The sequence below is a fragment of the Vitis riparia genome, chromosome 18, assembly GCF_004353265.1.
Source record: "Vitis riparia cultivar Riparia Gloire de Montpellier isolate 1030 chromosome 18, EGFV_Vit.rip_1.0, whole genome shotgun sequence".
NCBI classification, from domain to species: Eukaryota; Viridiplantae; Streptophyta; class Magnoliopsida; order Vitales; family Vitaceae; genus Vitis; species Vitis riparia.
Window position 1 is genome coordinate 23734664 of NC_048448.1, and position 13371 is coordinate 23748034.

At 30.4% G+C, this 13371-nt stretch overlaps 1 protein-coding gene across 1 annotated transcript; it reads right to left on the minus strand.

Annotated features, from left to right (window-relative positions):
• Positions 1–4210: 4210 nt before the first annotated feature.
• On the minus strand, positions 4211–7222 carry LOC117907809 (peroxidase 12). Its single transcript, XM_034821469.1, has 3 exons — positions 6809–7222; positions 5150–5344; positions 4211–5074 (listed from the first exon to the last, which is right to left on the minus strand). The coding sequence occupies exons 1-3, from the start codon at positions 7067–7069 to the stop codon at positions 4457–4459; spliced, it is 1074 nt and encodes a 357-aa protein (XP_034677360.1). The 5' UTR covers positions 7070–7222; the 3' UTR covers positions 4211–4456.
• Between the last annotated feature and the right edge of the window lie 6149 nt (positions 7223–13371).

Sequence of the window (13371 nt, forward strand, 5' to 3'; positions counted from 1 at the left end):
CAAGTAACAAATTTAATACCTGATCACATCCCCATGTAGCAAAAGATACATGCCCCAAATAATAAGATTGTGTTTTGACAACCTATGTCCAAATTGGATCCATGGGATTAACATATAAAATAAAGGAAAAATTATGGTAAAAAGACTATGGGGGAACCCTTCTTTTTATTTAAAAAAGAGTTTAAAATTTCAAACTTAAAGTAATAAGAGTCTCTCCAACATAAATGTCAAAACTGACTTATGGAAGTGGGTTTTTCTTTTCTTTTCTTTTCTTTTTAAAAAAAAATTATTTTTATTAATTGATAATATTACTGTCAAACTTGGGTTGAAAGAAGAATCGGAGAAGGACTTCCCCACCCAATCGAGATGTAACCTTGATGACATCTCTTTATTTGCATCCACAAACTCCACCATTTGCTTGATATCTAGCTACATTAGAAAAGATAGGTATTCCCTATTGAATATTTAAAAAATGTCAAAACTTACTCATGGAGTGGGTTTTTCCCTTTTTTTTTTTTCTTTTTAATTTTTATTAATAGGCTTTATTGTCACACTTGAGATGGAAAAAGAGGAGAATGAGAGGTTTCCCCACCCAATCTTGATGTAACCTTGATGACATCTCTTTATTTGCATCCACAAACTCCCACCATTCTCTTGATATCTAGCTACATTATTAAAGATAGTATAAAAAATTCAAGTACCTATAATTATTGCGATTTAGGTCTATATGTGTTGTTTGTATGATTGTTGAGGTAGGTAGATTTGAGATATGTTTTGTAATATATTTGAGTTAGATGTGTGAGAACTTGGATTGGTTTAGGATTTTGTGGCTGTAACTAAAGGCAATAGGAAAAAATGAGTTTGAAAAATAGGGTTGTGGAGGATAGATTTCCGGTGTGAATATAGCATGAAAAATAAATAAATAAATTTGGTTAAGTTAGTGAAAAAAAAGAAAAAAAAAAATCAATGGATTTTACGATACACAAGAAGCTCTACGGAGAAGAAGAAGATTTTTTTACCTATATTTTCGAATTTTTAATATTTTTGTTTGTTTTGTTTTACCTTTTTCTTTTTCTCTTTTCCTTTTTAGTTTATGATTTTTTTATTTAGTGCAATATGAGAAGTCTCCTTCCTAAATTGTGTTAAATTTGAAATACCTTTTGTCTTTTCCGGGCTCAAATTTTGTTTTTTTGTTTTGTTTTGTTTTTGTTTTTGTTTTTTTGTTTTTTTGGTTGCTTCCAAGTTTATTTTAAAATAATAAAATTATTGTCAAATTCGTGTAGTTAATTTTTTAATTATTGTTAACTTTTTGTTTTTATGTGTAACTTTATTAAAGTATAGCACTAATTTTGGTTATCTTCTATTGGTGAAATTATTTCCTTAAATGTTTTTTCATTTGTTAATGTTATTTTAATAGTTGACTATCTACAAAAAATTGAGTAGGAAATATTAACTTAGTTGTAATTAATTGTATAAAAGTATTATATGAAATTAAGTTATATTGATATTATTTTTTAATCTTACTTATTCATCCTATATCCTATAAAATTAAATAAAATTATATGGCTTAAAAATGTAATAATTAGAAAATTTTCTTATATTAAAAAAATAACAATATCATAATTGATTGCAAGTAAATATTTAATTAGTAATAGGAATTTTATATTTACATATTATTATAACTAATTTGTCCTAAGATATTTAAAGTTGAGAGCCATGCATATTGCTACCACCACGTAAAAGAGAATTTTAGAAGTTTTGTAATAGAAAAAAAGAATACCATGGAGGGGAGAGGAAATGCTTTTTGATTGCTAGATAGCTTGGGAGGGTTGTAGAATTTATGGACTATTAATATAATCTACCTAACCGGTTGAGCCGATTCAATCCACCCTTAACCATTTGAACCTAAAAATGCTCAAAACCTTTCTTTTTCAAATCCAAAACCTTACACCTTTAGCTACATACCTCTATAGGTTAATTTAAAATCAATTTGCCTAAGGTTTTTGAAAATATACTCGAGTTTAGATAAAATATGATCTTTAAAGCTTGATTTCAAGAAAACTAAGTATGAAAAAATGCATGAACAAGTAAAAATCTTAAGTGCACTCAAGATATTCATCTTACATTGATTTTCTAAACTTGAAAGGTCTTTACATATCCTTGACTTTGCTTCCCTTCGATTCTTTAAGTTGCACTTGTTGTTTATTTGACTTTCTTTTATTAATACTATCCTGAAACTTATCTCAATTTAGAACCATTAGCATACTAGCCATGATTTATTATTATCAAAACATACTTAAGAGAACCTTTAGGCTAATAATAATAATAATAAGCTCCCCATAGTCTCTTTTATCATAATATTCCTCAAATTAAATTAGATCCTAATAAATTATCGCTTACAATTCCTTAGTGAAGTATGGTTATCATAATTAATAATCAAAAGGAAAGTCTAGAATGTTTCTGTGTGCATAATTCCTAGGCCAACATGATCTATAGACCCTAGCTAAAGACTCACTCAACTTCATAAAAGCAAGCCGTAATGTAGAATCGTTAGATCCAAGTTAGTAAGAAGAGTCTGTGTTTTTTTAGTTTTGAGATAATTGTATTTTGAATCTAGTTAGGCCCAAAAATTAATCTTTAGTCCACATAAGTTCACCATTTAAGCTCAAGACCCAAAGGAAGTGTGAAAATTGAGAAGAATGGTATGAATTTTTTATCTTTCCATAAATGATATTTGTTGACTATGAAAAAAAAAAGAGTAAAAAAATATTAATTTAAATTTTATTCCTTTTGTAAACCTCAATAAAATTTAATATACTTTAGTGATTAAAAAAATACACTCTTTTTCCAAAAAAAATATAAATAAATAATAATTATTATTATTATTTAAAAATCAAATATCTTGGAAAATATATATTTTTAAAATTGTGTATATAAAAAATAACTAAAAATATGTCAAATTTATTTTTTTTAAATGATATATTTTTAGAATATATTTTTTTTAAAAATATATTTTTCTAAAAATATATCATTTTCAGAATAATTATTAAAAAAAATTAAGATAAAAAAACTTGTCAAACATTATTATAGAAAATAGTTTTGAAGGGTATATTGGTCTTTTCATATTTTATATCATCTTCATTAATTATGCAACTTAGATGGACCAAAGTTTAATTTTTGAGCCTAGTTGGGTCCAAAACACAATTTTCGCTTTAGTTTTCGATTTGCCAATCCTCTTCTCTTTGGGCCATGTTTTATTGTCTTTGGGATCTTTCAATAAATTTCTTGTCCATATTCAGGATTAAAGAATTGGCAAACCTAGATAAATCTCGTACTTTATAATGGTTGGGGGTGTGTTAATGGGTCCGCATGCAGGCTTTTATTTTAATTCAAATAGAATGGAGTACAGAATGTGGGTCAGGCAATGGGACATCAGCAATTAATAAAGGGTTTCCATTATTAGATGGGTAACTGAAAAATACAAATTTGGAAATATGACCTCCCTTTTTTTAAAATATCAAATATAATTATTATTTTTTTTTGGATAAAAATACTTTCAAAACAATTTTTAAAATTTTTATCTCATGTCTAATGGTTTTTGAATAAAAATAATTTAAGGATAAAAAATATCAAAATAAAATTATGTGTAAATTTTAATATATAAAAGCTATTTTTCTAAATGCAACATCGTCTCATCTCTTTTAATCAAGTATTTCCTTCATAAATATCTTGAATTAAAAAAATGAGTGAACTGCATGCCTAATCCATTTTAGAGTTATGTTGTCAGGTTAAGTTTAACCCAATCAAGCCGAATACAAAGCCCTTCATCCAAATTCAAATTCTACCCACTTTTAGTTTTAGATTTGAATATAAATCTAACTTTTTTTTTTCCAAATGGAATCAAACTTGAGTTAATCTTTAATTAATCAATACATCGAGTTGTATAAGTTAAACTCAAATTAAACATCTCATAATTTTAAAAATAAAAATAAAAATAAAAATAAATGTTATTTAAATTGGGCAGATGAGATAGGTAAAGGCTATCCAATCGATTTGCTTGAGTACAACCCAAATTGAGTTATAATTGGAAAAATATATTTTTTAAACTCAATTTGCATATTATAAATTAATTTTTCCAAACTCATCCAAGCCAAAAACTTATTAGATGACAATGGAAAGATGAATCTCACAATATACGCAAGCAAACTCCTAATTAAATCACTTGCAATTTGTTTGTTTAAGATTTCTTAATCATGACTTAATCCTAGCCATGTCCATGATGATGACTAAACCAGGCCCATCTCTGAAAACAGTTAGTTATAAGTCATATATAACCATCTCCTTATTGAAGAGTATTCTCGAAAGAGAAAAGGCAAAGGAACTAGAAATTCACACAATTATCAACAACAAAACATCCAAGTAAACAACCCAACAGTCACATAACTACCATACATCCTTAAAGTTCAGCAGAAGTTTCCTTGTCCTCTTCCACCACTGTCTTCAGTTGGATGTTATCGGAGTTCCTCACCGAGCAGTTGGCACGAATTTCACCCTTCTTGCCCGTCAACACGCTCAGCTGCCCCATCTTCAGCATAGCATGCACAAACTTTTCGTAGAACAAAGCCTCATCCTCCGCAAAGCTCTTAACAATGCCGCGAGTCTTTTCATACGAGTACAAGTCTTGGTCTGAAGTGAACAGGCCCTGTCGGTGCACCAGATCGACGTAGTACTTGTTATCGAAATGGTTGGGAGTCCTGATGTCCAGCACCGTGGTGGCATTGGTGTCTGATGCGGGACAAATCTCCTTGAGGTCATTGGCAAACTTTTCCTCCATGGTTGGGTCTTGGGTAGGGTAGAGACGGCCGGTGAAGGAGCTGCAGTGGCCGAGCCCAATGGTGTGGCCACCGGAGAGGGCCACAAGGTCTGTGGCATCCAAGTTTTTGGTGGCGAGAAATTCAATAAGGGTGCTGGCATTGGTGTTGGGTGAAGGTAGGTTAGCTACTGTTGCGTCGCTTGAGGCAAAGTTGAGTCCATCTCTCCTTCCCAATGGGACATCATAGTCGGGTCCTCCTGACTGTAACAGAGACAAATCAACGAGAGAAATTGATGAGATATATAGATATAGATATAGGATTTAATTATAATTTACCAGGTGGACGGAGTCACGGGCGGCGATGGCGACGATGTCAGCGCAGGAAACAACAGTGCCACACTCCTCATCGACCAGCTCGCGGAGCTCGTCGATGATCTGAAATGCTGCGGCTCTCAAGCTCAGGTTTGGACGGGCTTCTTGTTCACCAGGACCACTTGCTGAGCCATCTAGCAACACTGAGGCATCACATCCCTGCATTTTTATTTTTTTTCATACATATATGGTATTAGGTTATGATTCTTTGCTTCTTAAAATAAAATGTTCAAAAAAAATAAGATGTGATAATATGCCTAGGAGCGCCTTTGACAATTCAAAGATGTGGACAATCAAGGGTAAAGTAATAAGTAATCAAGTCTATGGCCTCTAATTTTTTTTCACAAATTATGACAAATAATCGAATGAATAAATGTAAAGAAAAAGGTGTTTACTGTTTACTATCGATTTTCAAATTTTGGAAATAAATTTTGTAAATTAATTTTTTAATAATTTATAGATAAAAGCAAATCTTCGTTTACCGATCCATACCCTTGGAAGCAATTTTTTATTTAATTAAATTTTTAAATAATAAAATAAAAATAACATGTGCCCCTTATTTAATTAGAATGAAAATGAATGATAATACTTTCAATTGAATTTTGTCTTTTCAATTAGGGATGATTGGGTGGTTTCTTCGTGTACTTGTTACATCCCGTCTTTAACGAGATGAGTTTGAATAGTTCTTAATGGGGCTAATTTAAGATTTAAATAAATAAGTTACGAATGAATTTAGAATTATTTTTTTAAAACTCGATGCAAGTTCAAGTATTATCTTACTCTGTTTTCATTATATATAAAATTAATTTAATTTTTATTTTTTTATTTTTAATATATAATAATAAAGTAAATTATAAAAAAAGTATAATATTTTATAAAATATATATGTTTTGATATAATTAGAAAATTTTAAAAATAGTTTTTATAAAAAACAATTGCGGGGCGGGGTGGGGTTGGGATGGGGCAACCGGTCCCCAACCCTCGCTATAATGTCAAGCGAGCGTGTCCAAGGTTCCCGAGGTTTCACCCTCGGCTCCTGCACTCTCTCTGTCGGTCAATGTTTCTACTTTCCACGCACGTGCTTCTACAAATGTCACCAACCACCTATCCCACTATATTTCCAGGAAAACAAACAAGATCTCTCTGCTAACTTGCGCCCACGCGTAAGTTAGCACAAACCCAAATTGTTTGTATTAGACTCTCGTGGAATGGACCAAGCGACCGACCAAGTACGTAGTTCTCCAGCGTGAACCCAACTTTCCTTTTTTTTTTTTTTCCCTTTCTTCTTCTCAGAAGTTGTCCTACAGAATTATGAAGAAACAAACGGGATCTTTCTGCTAACTTGTGCACATGCGTAAATTAGCACAGACCTATCCTTTTAAGAAAATATTGGAGAGTGGGCCATGGGGCTCATCACCAAATAGTTCATAATGGACCCACCATCACTGTGCGTGATTCTCGATTATCTTAAGATTTTAAAAAGTTTGAAAGGGAAAAAGAACTTCAGTAGAAAAATCGAGAAGGCGTGTGGTAGAGAGAGCAGTGGAGCAAAAAAGGAGCAGATGGGCATGGAGTAAAAAGGCCAAAAACGAGACCAAAGATGGAGGAATGTAGTGACTGTACCTGAACAAAGCAGTCATGAAAGTGGAGGCGAAGCAAGCCAGCGGCGTTGCCGATATCCTTCTTGAACACCTTCTTGAGGTGCCTTCTGATGACGGACTCCACTTTTGGACATGAGTTTTTATAGAAGCTCCACGACAGACCCTTCACCAGATGTGGGGTAGTGTAAGCCTCTGAAACAGCAAAGTAGGAAACCAGCAAAAGACAGGACCCAACCAAGAGCAGAAGATGAGATGTCGAATAAGAAGAAGAAGAAGGAGCCATGGCTTTAACTTTGAACTCGTCGATGGTTTGAGCTTTGATGCCCAACACAACCCACAGAATGCTTATATTTATAGGCTATACCCACCACTGGTTTGAATGATCTAAATGCTTAATGCCTTGGTTTTCCCCTACAACACTATTAGACGACTTTGGCTAGCTTTTGGAGTAGTTGAAGACTTTAAGGAAAAGGCTTAGCTTGAAAAGAGAAAGGTGAATTGAGAGGCCACGTGGTGAACACATCTCTCCTCTATCTCAATGTGAATGGATGATTAAATTAAAGAAGTCAGATTCATGGAAAATCCTATCTTATTTGGTACTAGATTTCCAGCCAACAAAAAAAAAAAAAAAAGGGTCACAAATTATTGAATGAAAGCTGAGCACAATAACTTCAACTTGGTGCCCAAGCACCCCCAAAGCCGGGACATAGCCCCCGCGCCGTGTAGATGGAAGCAATCATCTGTCTGATGCTTGCCACATGTTTGAAATCGTCTTTCTCTGACTTTTTTTTTTTTTTTTTATCTTTTACTTCTCAATGTTCTCGTTATCTTTTTGAATTTTGTCCTTAAAAGAAGAGACCCATAAGTTTTCTCATACTAAGAAGACGCATTTAGATTATCTTTGTTTTTTTCATTCTTAAAGAAAACCCAAATTTTCAAATATTTAGAATTATCGAATTTCTATGGTGTTTTATGTTCAATTATCAATTTTTCTAAAAATTAACTCGGCTTAACTGAGTGTGAAAAAGTTATCTTAATTCAATTCATGCATGGAGAGAATGGCAAAATTTAAATTTATATCCAATAAACCAAAAAATGACTGAACTCATAACATCAAATTGAGTACCAATTTAAATTATTAAAATTTTTAAAAACTTAAACTTTCATGATTTGGACTCAATGTCCACTCCTTTCACACTATGATTGGTATCAAGGTTGGTTTGGAAATGTTTTATTTTGATGGAATGTGTTTTAAATATATAAAATAATATTAAGTTTAATAAATTCTGTATAAAATATAGCAAATAAATTCCTCCTTTTTATATGAAATTTTGTGCATTTTATATGGGAGTTGTTATTATTTTGTATTTTAAAATAAAAAATAAAAATTATATCTCAATCACACTAAAATAATTAAAATTTTTATAAATATAAAATAATAAAGGAGTACCAAATATGATTTATATAATGTTATAACTTAAATAATGACTTTGCCAGGATATCCAAATTCATGAAAAAATTATTGAAAAAATTATAGTATTTAATTAAAAGTTTATATATTTTTAAATTATTTATTTTTATATAAAATAAATTAAATAAATTTTAAAATAATATAAATAAATAATTTATTAATTTTAAATTTTTTTCTTTTTACTTTTCTTCGTTTTTCTCTTTTCTCGCACTTTCTTCTTTTCTTTTTTCTTTTCTTTTTGTAACTTAAAAAGTAAATAATTTATATTTAAAATTCTCAAAATAAAATAAAAGATTATTCTTTTTACCATAAATATATATATATCAAATCACAATCTTATAACAAAAATAGGGATTAATTTGTTCATATACTATCAAAATTTCAAAATGAAATAGAAATTTTCATATGCATGTCAATATACCTCTAGAAGATTTAACATCTTTAGTCACATAGATAATGATGGTAGCAAATATAATGCGAATAATTTGGCTAGGGTATGATTAATTAGCTTGGAAAACAAACCTCCACTCGATAATAACCTTATGAGGAATACAAACCAATTATAAATGAACTTAAAACACAAAATTCAACTGATCTCAATTATGAGTGAAGCAAAGAACACTGAAAATAATGGTGTTTCCCAATAACACGCAACTCAGTGGTTTAGAAGCCCATATCCCCATTCCTCCACGTTTTCAAAATGCTCCATTTGAGATATTCAAGGTAAAAACCCAATAGCCTCCCACCTTTCCAAAATGTTAGAGAGAGGGAGAGAGAGAAAGAGGGTAAAAAATAATTGAATATATATGTGAAGAACTTAGAGATAAATGACAGCTAATTAGCATTCATTTCAGTGTACGAAGTTGATATGTCACTAATAGTAAAACCCCATGAGAAAGGAATCATAAAGCGTCATGATTCTATGAACTTGCTAGGCACCTGCCTGCAGTTTTAACCCAAAAATGTAATTATGACTATGGTGAATCAAAGCACCACTCATTAATCATTATGGTCACCAACACATAAATTAGACTATTAGTTCATTTCTTTTACATAAACTAAGATTCTATAATCCATTTTTTCATATCTAATTGTAACAATTTATATTCAATCGTATAGATATTATCCATTTATGTCGAAATGGATCATCATGGTTTTAAAACGTGTCTACAAAATTAAAAGAAGCTCATACATATATAACATTGAGAACTTTTTCTCATATCCAATGTGAGATATCACAAACATCCTCCTTATAAATATTGTGTCCCACAAAATTATAAGGTCAAATAGACAAACACCACTCACAAGGTCAAACAAACCCTCATACCAAGGTTGACTCTAATATCATTTATAACAACTCGTTCTTAACTGTATAGATATTGTTCGCTTTAAACTCAAAGAGACTCTCACAGTTTTAAAACATGTATACAAGATTAAGAAGAGTTCATATATAGATAGCGCTAAAAACTCTCTTTTATCCGATGTGGGACATCACAATCACCCTCATGTAAACACAACATCCTCATTATGCCCATAAGATTATGAGGCCAAACAGACAAACACATATCATAAGGTCAAACAACCCCCTAACCCATTAGGGTGGACTTTAAAATGCGTCCATAACTTTAAGAGAAGCTCATATATATATATATATATATATATATATATATATATATATATATATATAAATTTATCTCATATCTAATGTGGAATATCATAAACACCTCTCCTCATGACCATTATGTCCTACAGGATCGAACGTCAAACAGATAGACATTCCTCACGAGGCCAAACAAATCTCCTCATTGGAGATCGGGGATTTACTATAATACCATTTGTAAGTAACTCATTTTGGGCCTAAAGGGACTCTCACGGCTTTAGGACGCATTTATAAGGTTAAGAGAAGTTTATACGTATATAGCGTCAATTACTTTTTTTCATATCCAATGTAATATATCACAAACACTCTCCTCATGGACGTTGTGTCCCATGGAATTGCAGGACCCTCATGACATCAAAGAAACCCCCACATCGACATCAAAGATCGGTTTTAATACCATTTGTAACAACTCACTTCTAATCATATAGATATTATTCGCTCTGAACTCAACGAGACCCTCATGACTTTAAAATGTGTTTTAGATAATATCTACACGGTTTGATAGGAGTCGTTACAAATGGTATCAAAATTGATCCTTGACCCCGATGGGGAAGTTTGTTTGGCCTTGCAATGCGTGTTTATCTATTTGACCTCACAATTTTGTGGAACATAATAAGGATATTGTGTATGCATGGGGGTGATTATAATGCCCCACATTAGATAGAGAAAAAAATTCTTTATATTATATATTTATAAACTTCTTTTAATATTATAAACACGTTTTAAAGTCGTGACAATCCCTTTGGTCTCAAAGCGGATAATATATACACGATTGAGAGTGGACTGTTATAAATGATATTAGAATTTATCCTCAACCCTTATATAGGAATTTGTTTAGCCCCGTAATGGATGTTTGCCCATTTGGTATCATAATCTCATAGGACACAATGTCTATAAAAGGGGTGTTTATGATATCTTATATCGAATAGGAAATAAAGTTTCTAACGCTATATATGTATGAGTTTTCCTTAACCTTATAAATGTATTTTAAAGTTATGATGGTATTTTGAATTCAAAACAGATAATATCTTTATGATTGGGTATGAATTGTTGTAGTAATTATTGAACAAAATACATTACTTTTATCATTATTATTAGTTTACATGATGGGGATCATTACATATGATTAATATCAAGTATTGGGAAATGGAAAATTATTAAGTTACCAAGTTCATATCTAACTTTGAATTTGGGAAGAAAGTGTAGAATGAATTTTAAGTAAGAAAGTTACAAATATATAACCAAGATATAAAAGAATGATTTTAAGTTATAAATAAATGAAATAAGATATAATGGAATGAAATCAAAAGTGTAATATAATGAAACGTAATATATAATACAATAAAGTATTCAAGTATGAAGTAATAGAACTTCAATAATACGCACACCATCTGATTTTGATAAAATTAGAACTTGACCATTCAATGATCTTTCAAGAAATCCACCCACTTTAAGATGACATATTCATAGTTATCTTTGAGAAAACCATCCATCCATGTTAAGGTGAAATGACAACACAAAAAAAAAAAAAAACCTTTTTCTCCAAGATGTTGGAAAAAACCATTCTTCAAGTTTCACCAAAGTTTGAAATCCAACATTGACTTTGTATAAATATTATCTATGTCTTGAGTTTCATATAAATTAAGTTGGAGTTTATATCCTTCATCTGCTTTTCTATGGCAGACAACTTTTTGGAAAAATAAAAAGAGCCGTGCCCAAAATCATTTATGGATGCTTGAGAAAGAAGAGTGGGGAATTAGAATCAGGCGAATGAGATATTAGCTTAGTGGTGTATGCTCGGCGCAAGTATTTGAAAAAGTTTGCGAGAAAAAATCGCACACAGAATTAAAGGCTTCACCTCCGTGATGAGGAAGTTTCTTTTGGCCTTTTTCCGGGAAATTTTCAATTTCGATTTCGAATGGGAGGATGATTTCGAAAGGGGGGTCTGTCAATCCTTGTCAGCTTGACACTTTGGCCTTATCCAACAGTAGCCGCCCGCGTGCGTACAACACACCCTCTTTGGGATGCACAAAAGTACATGAAAAGAAGTCATGGTTGAAGGCAGCAGCAGCCAACCATTGAGATTTCAAGAAAGACAAAAAAAAAAAAAATTTAAGAAGTTGCCTCTGAAATCTCAATCATGGTAAAAAAATATTGAGAATCTTCACTATTTTTGGGTTCTGATGCTTCCAGGGGGAGTTCCGAGTTGGTAAGTAATATTTTTAAAGATATTTTCAATGTTTTCAAAGTTTCATTAAACCGATAAAAAAAGCTATATATAATTTATATTTTTAATATATTTGATATATCATTTAAATAATTAATATATTAAATTTTATTAAATAAAATATGTATAATATTTTAATATAAAAATAAAATGATAATATTTAATTTATCTATGTATTTGATTATTTTGAAATTTTAAAAATTATTATATTAATTAATTCAAATTATTTTCATATTCATTGTTAATAATTATTATAAAAATAAATACGAATTTAAATGTTTTATATGATAAAAAATTGTAACCAACATTAATATATAAATATGTAACAATATACTTATCAAAGGAGTTTGTATAGCACAATGGTGCCAAGCAAAGAGAAAGTCCACTAAGGTTTTTGTCAAACAATATGTTGATTGGTTCAACCTTGGAATGGTTGGTTAACCTTAGAATGGTTGATTCAACCCCAAAACGATTTGTTCCGCTTAGAACAATTGATGTAAGTGCCTTTTAATTTATTTTTTTATTTTTTTTAAATTAGAAACTTTTATATAAAAATAGAATCTTTGGGCCTAAAGTAAAGGTTGCAGGTCTTGGCTCTAGATGGGCCCAATTACGAGGCCCATTAAAATTTTAGGCCGACCTAATGAGGGAGGCATTCCTTATTTATTATTTTTAAATCTAAAAATGAATTCATACAAAGAATTTTTGTTATCGTTAAAAGTTCTTATCTTGATCAACAAAATTCTCTAGAGACACATAAATAGGTAGTACAAACGAGATAACCCCAAATTATTAATTTCTATATGATATTAATTATTTTAATTATCATATCAATATCGGTCAAAAGTTGATCAATTTCATACATAAATAAAATATGTAAATAAACATTGAATTTGTCACAGAAAAAAGCACCTACTAAATTTTCTATAAACTCTAGATCTAAAATAACCACAAATTGTTCAACAATTAAAATTTATCGACTAATTTTGACGAAGAATAAAAGCATCTACTTTCAAGATTTTATATCGGTTATCATCTATATTCTTTTTTCACATTTAAAACACAATTCTCTTTTGTACTTAATGAATTACTGCAAAATATTATTAAAACTCAATCACTTAGATTCACAACCACTTACCTTTTCCTTCTCGAACGACATTTAAATTTTTTTGATCAAAATCTTAATCTAATTTTTTTAATTAATGGTAAAATAATAATATAGTACTT

Bases quoted from the DNA above. Each gene is read 5' to 3' on its own strand.
- LOC117907809 (XM_034821469.1), bottom strand. From the start codon at position 7,069: ATGGCTCCTTCTTCTTCTTCTTATTCGACATCTCATCTTCTGCTCTTG. The intron at 5,345-6,808 runs GTACAGTCACTA...ATAAAAATGCAG, and splicing joins TTCATGACTGCTTTGTTCAG to GGATGTGATGCCTCAGTGTT. The intron at 5,075-5,149 runs GTAAATTATAAT...TCTCTGTTACAG, and splicing joins CCCGTGACTCCGTCCACCTG to TCAGGAGGACCCGACTATGA.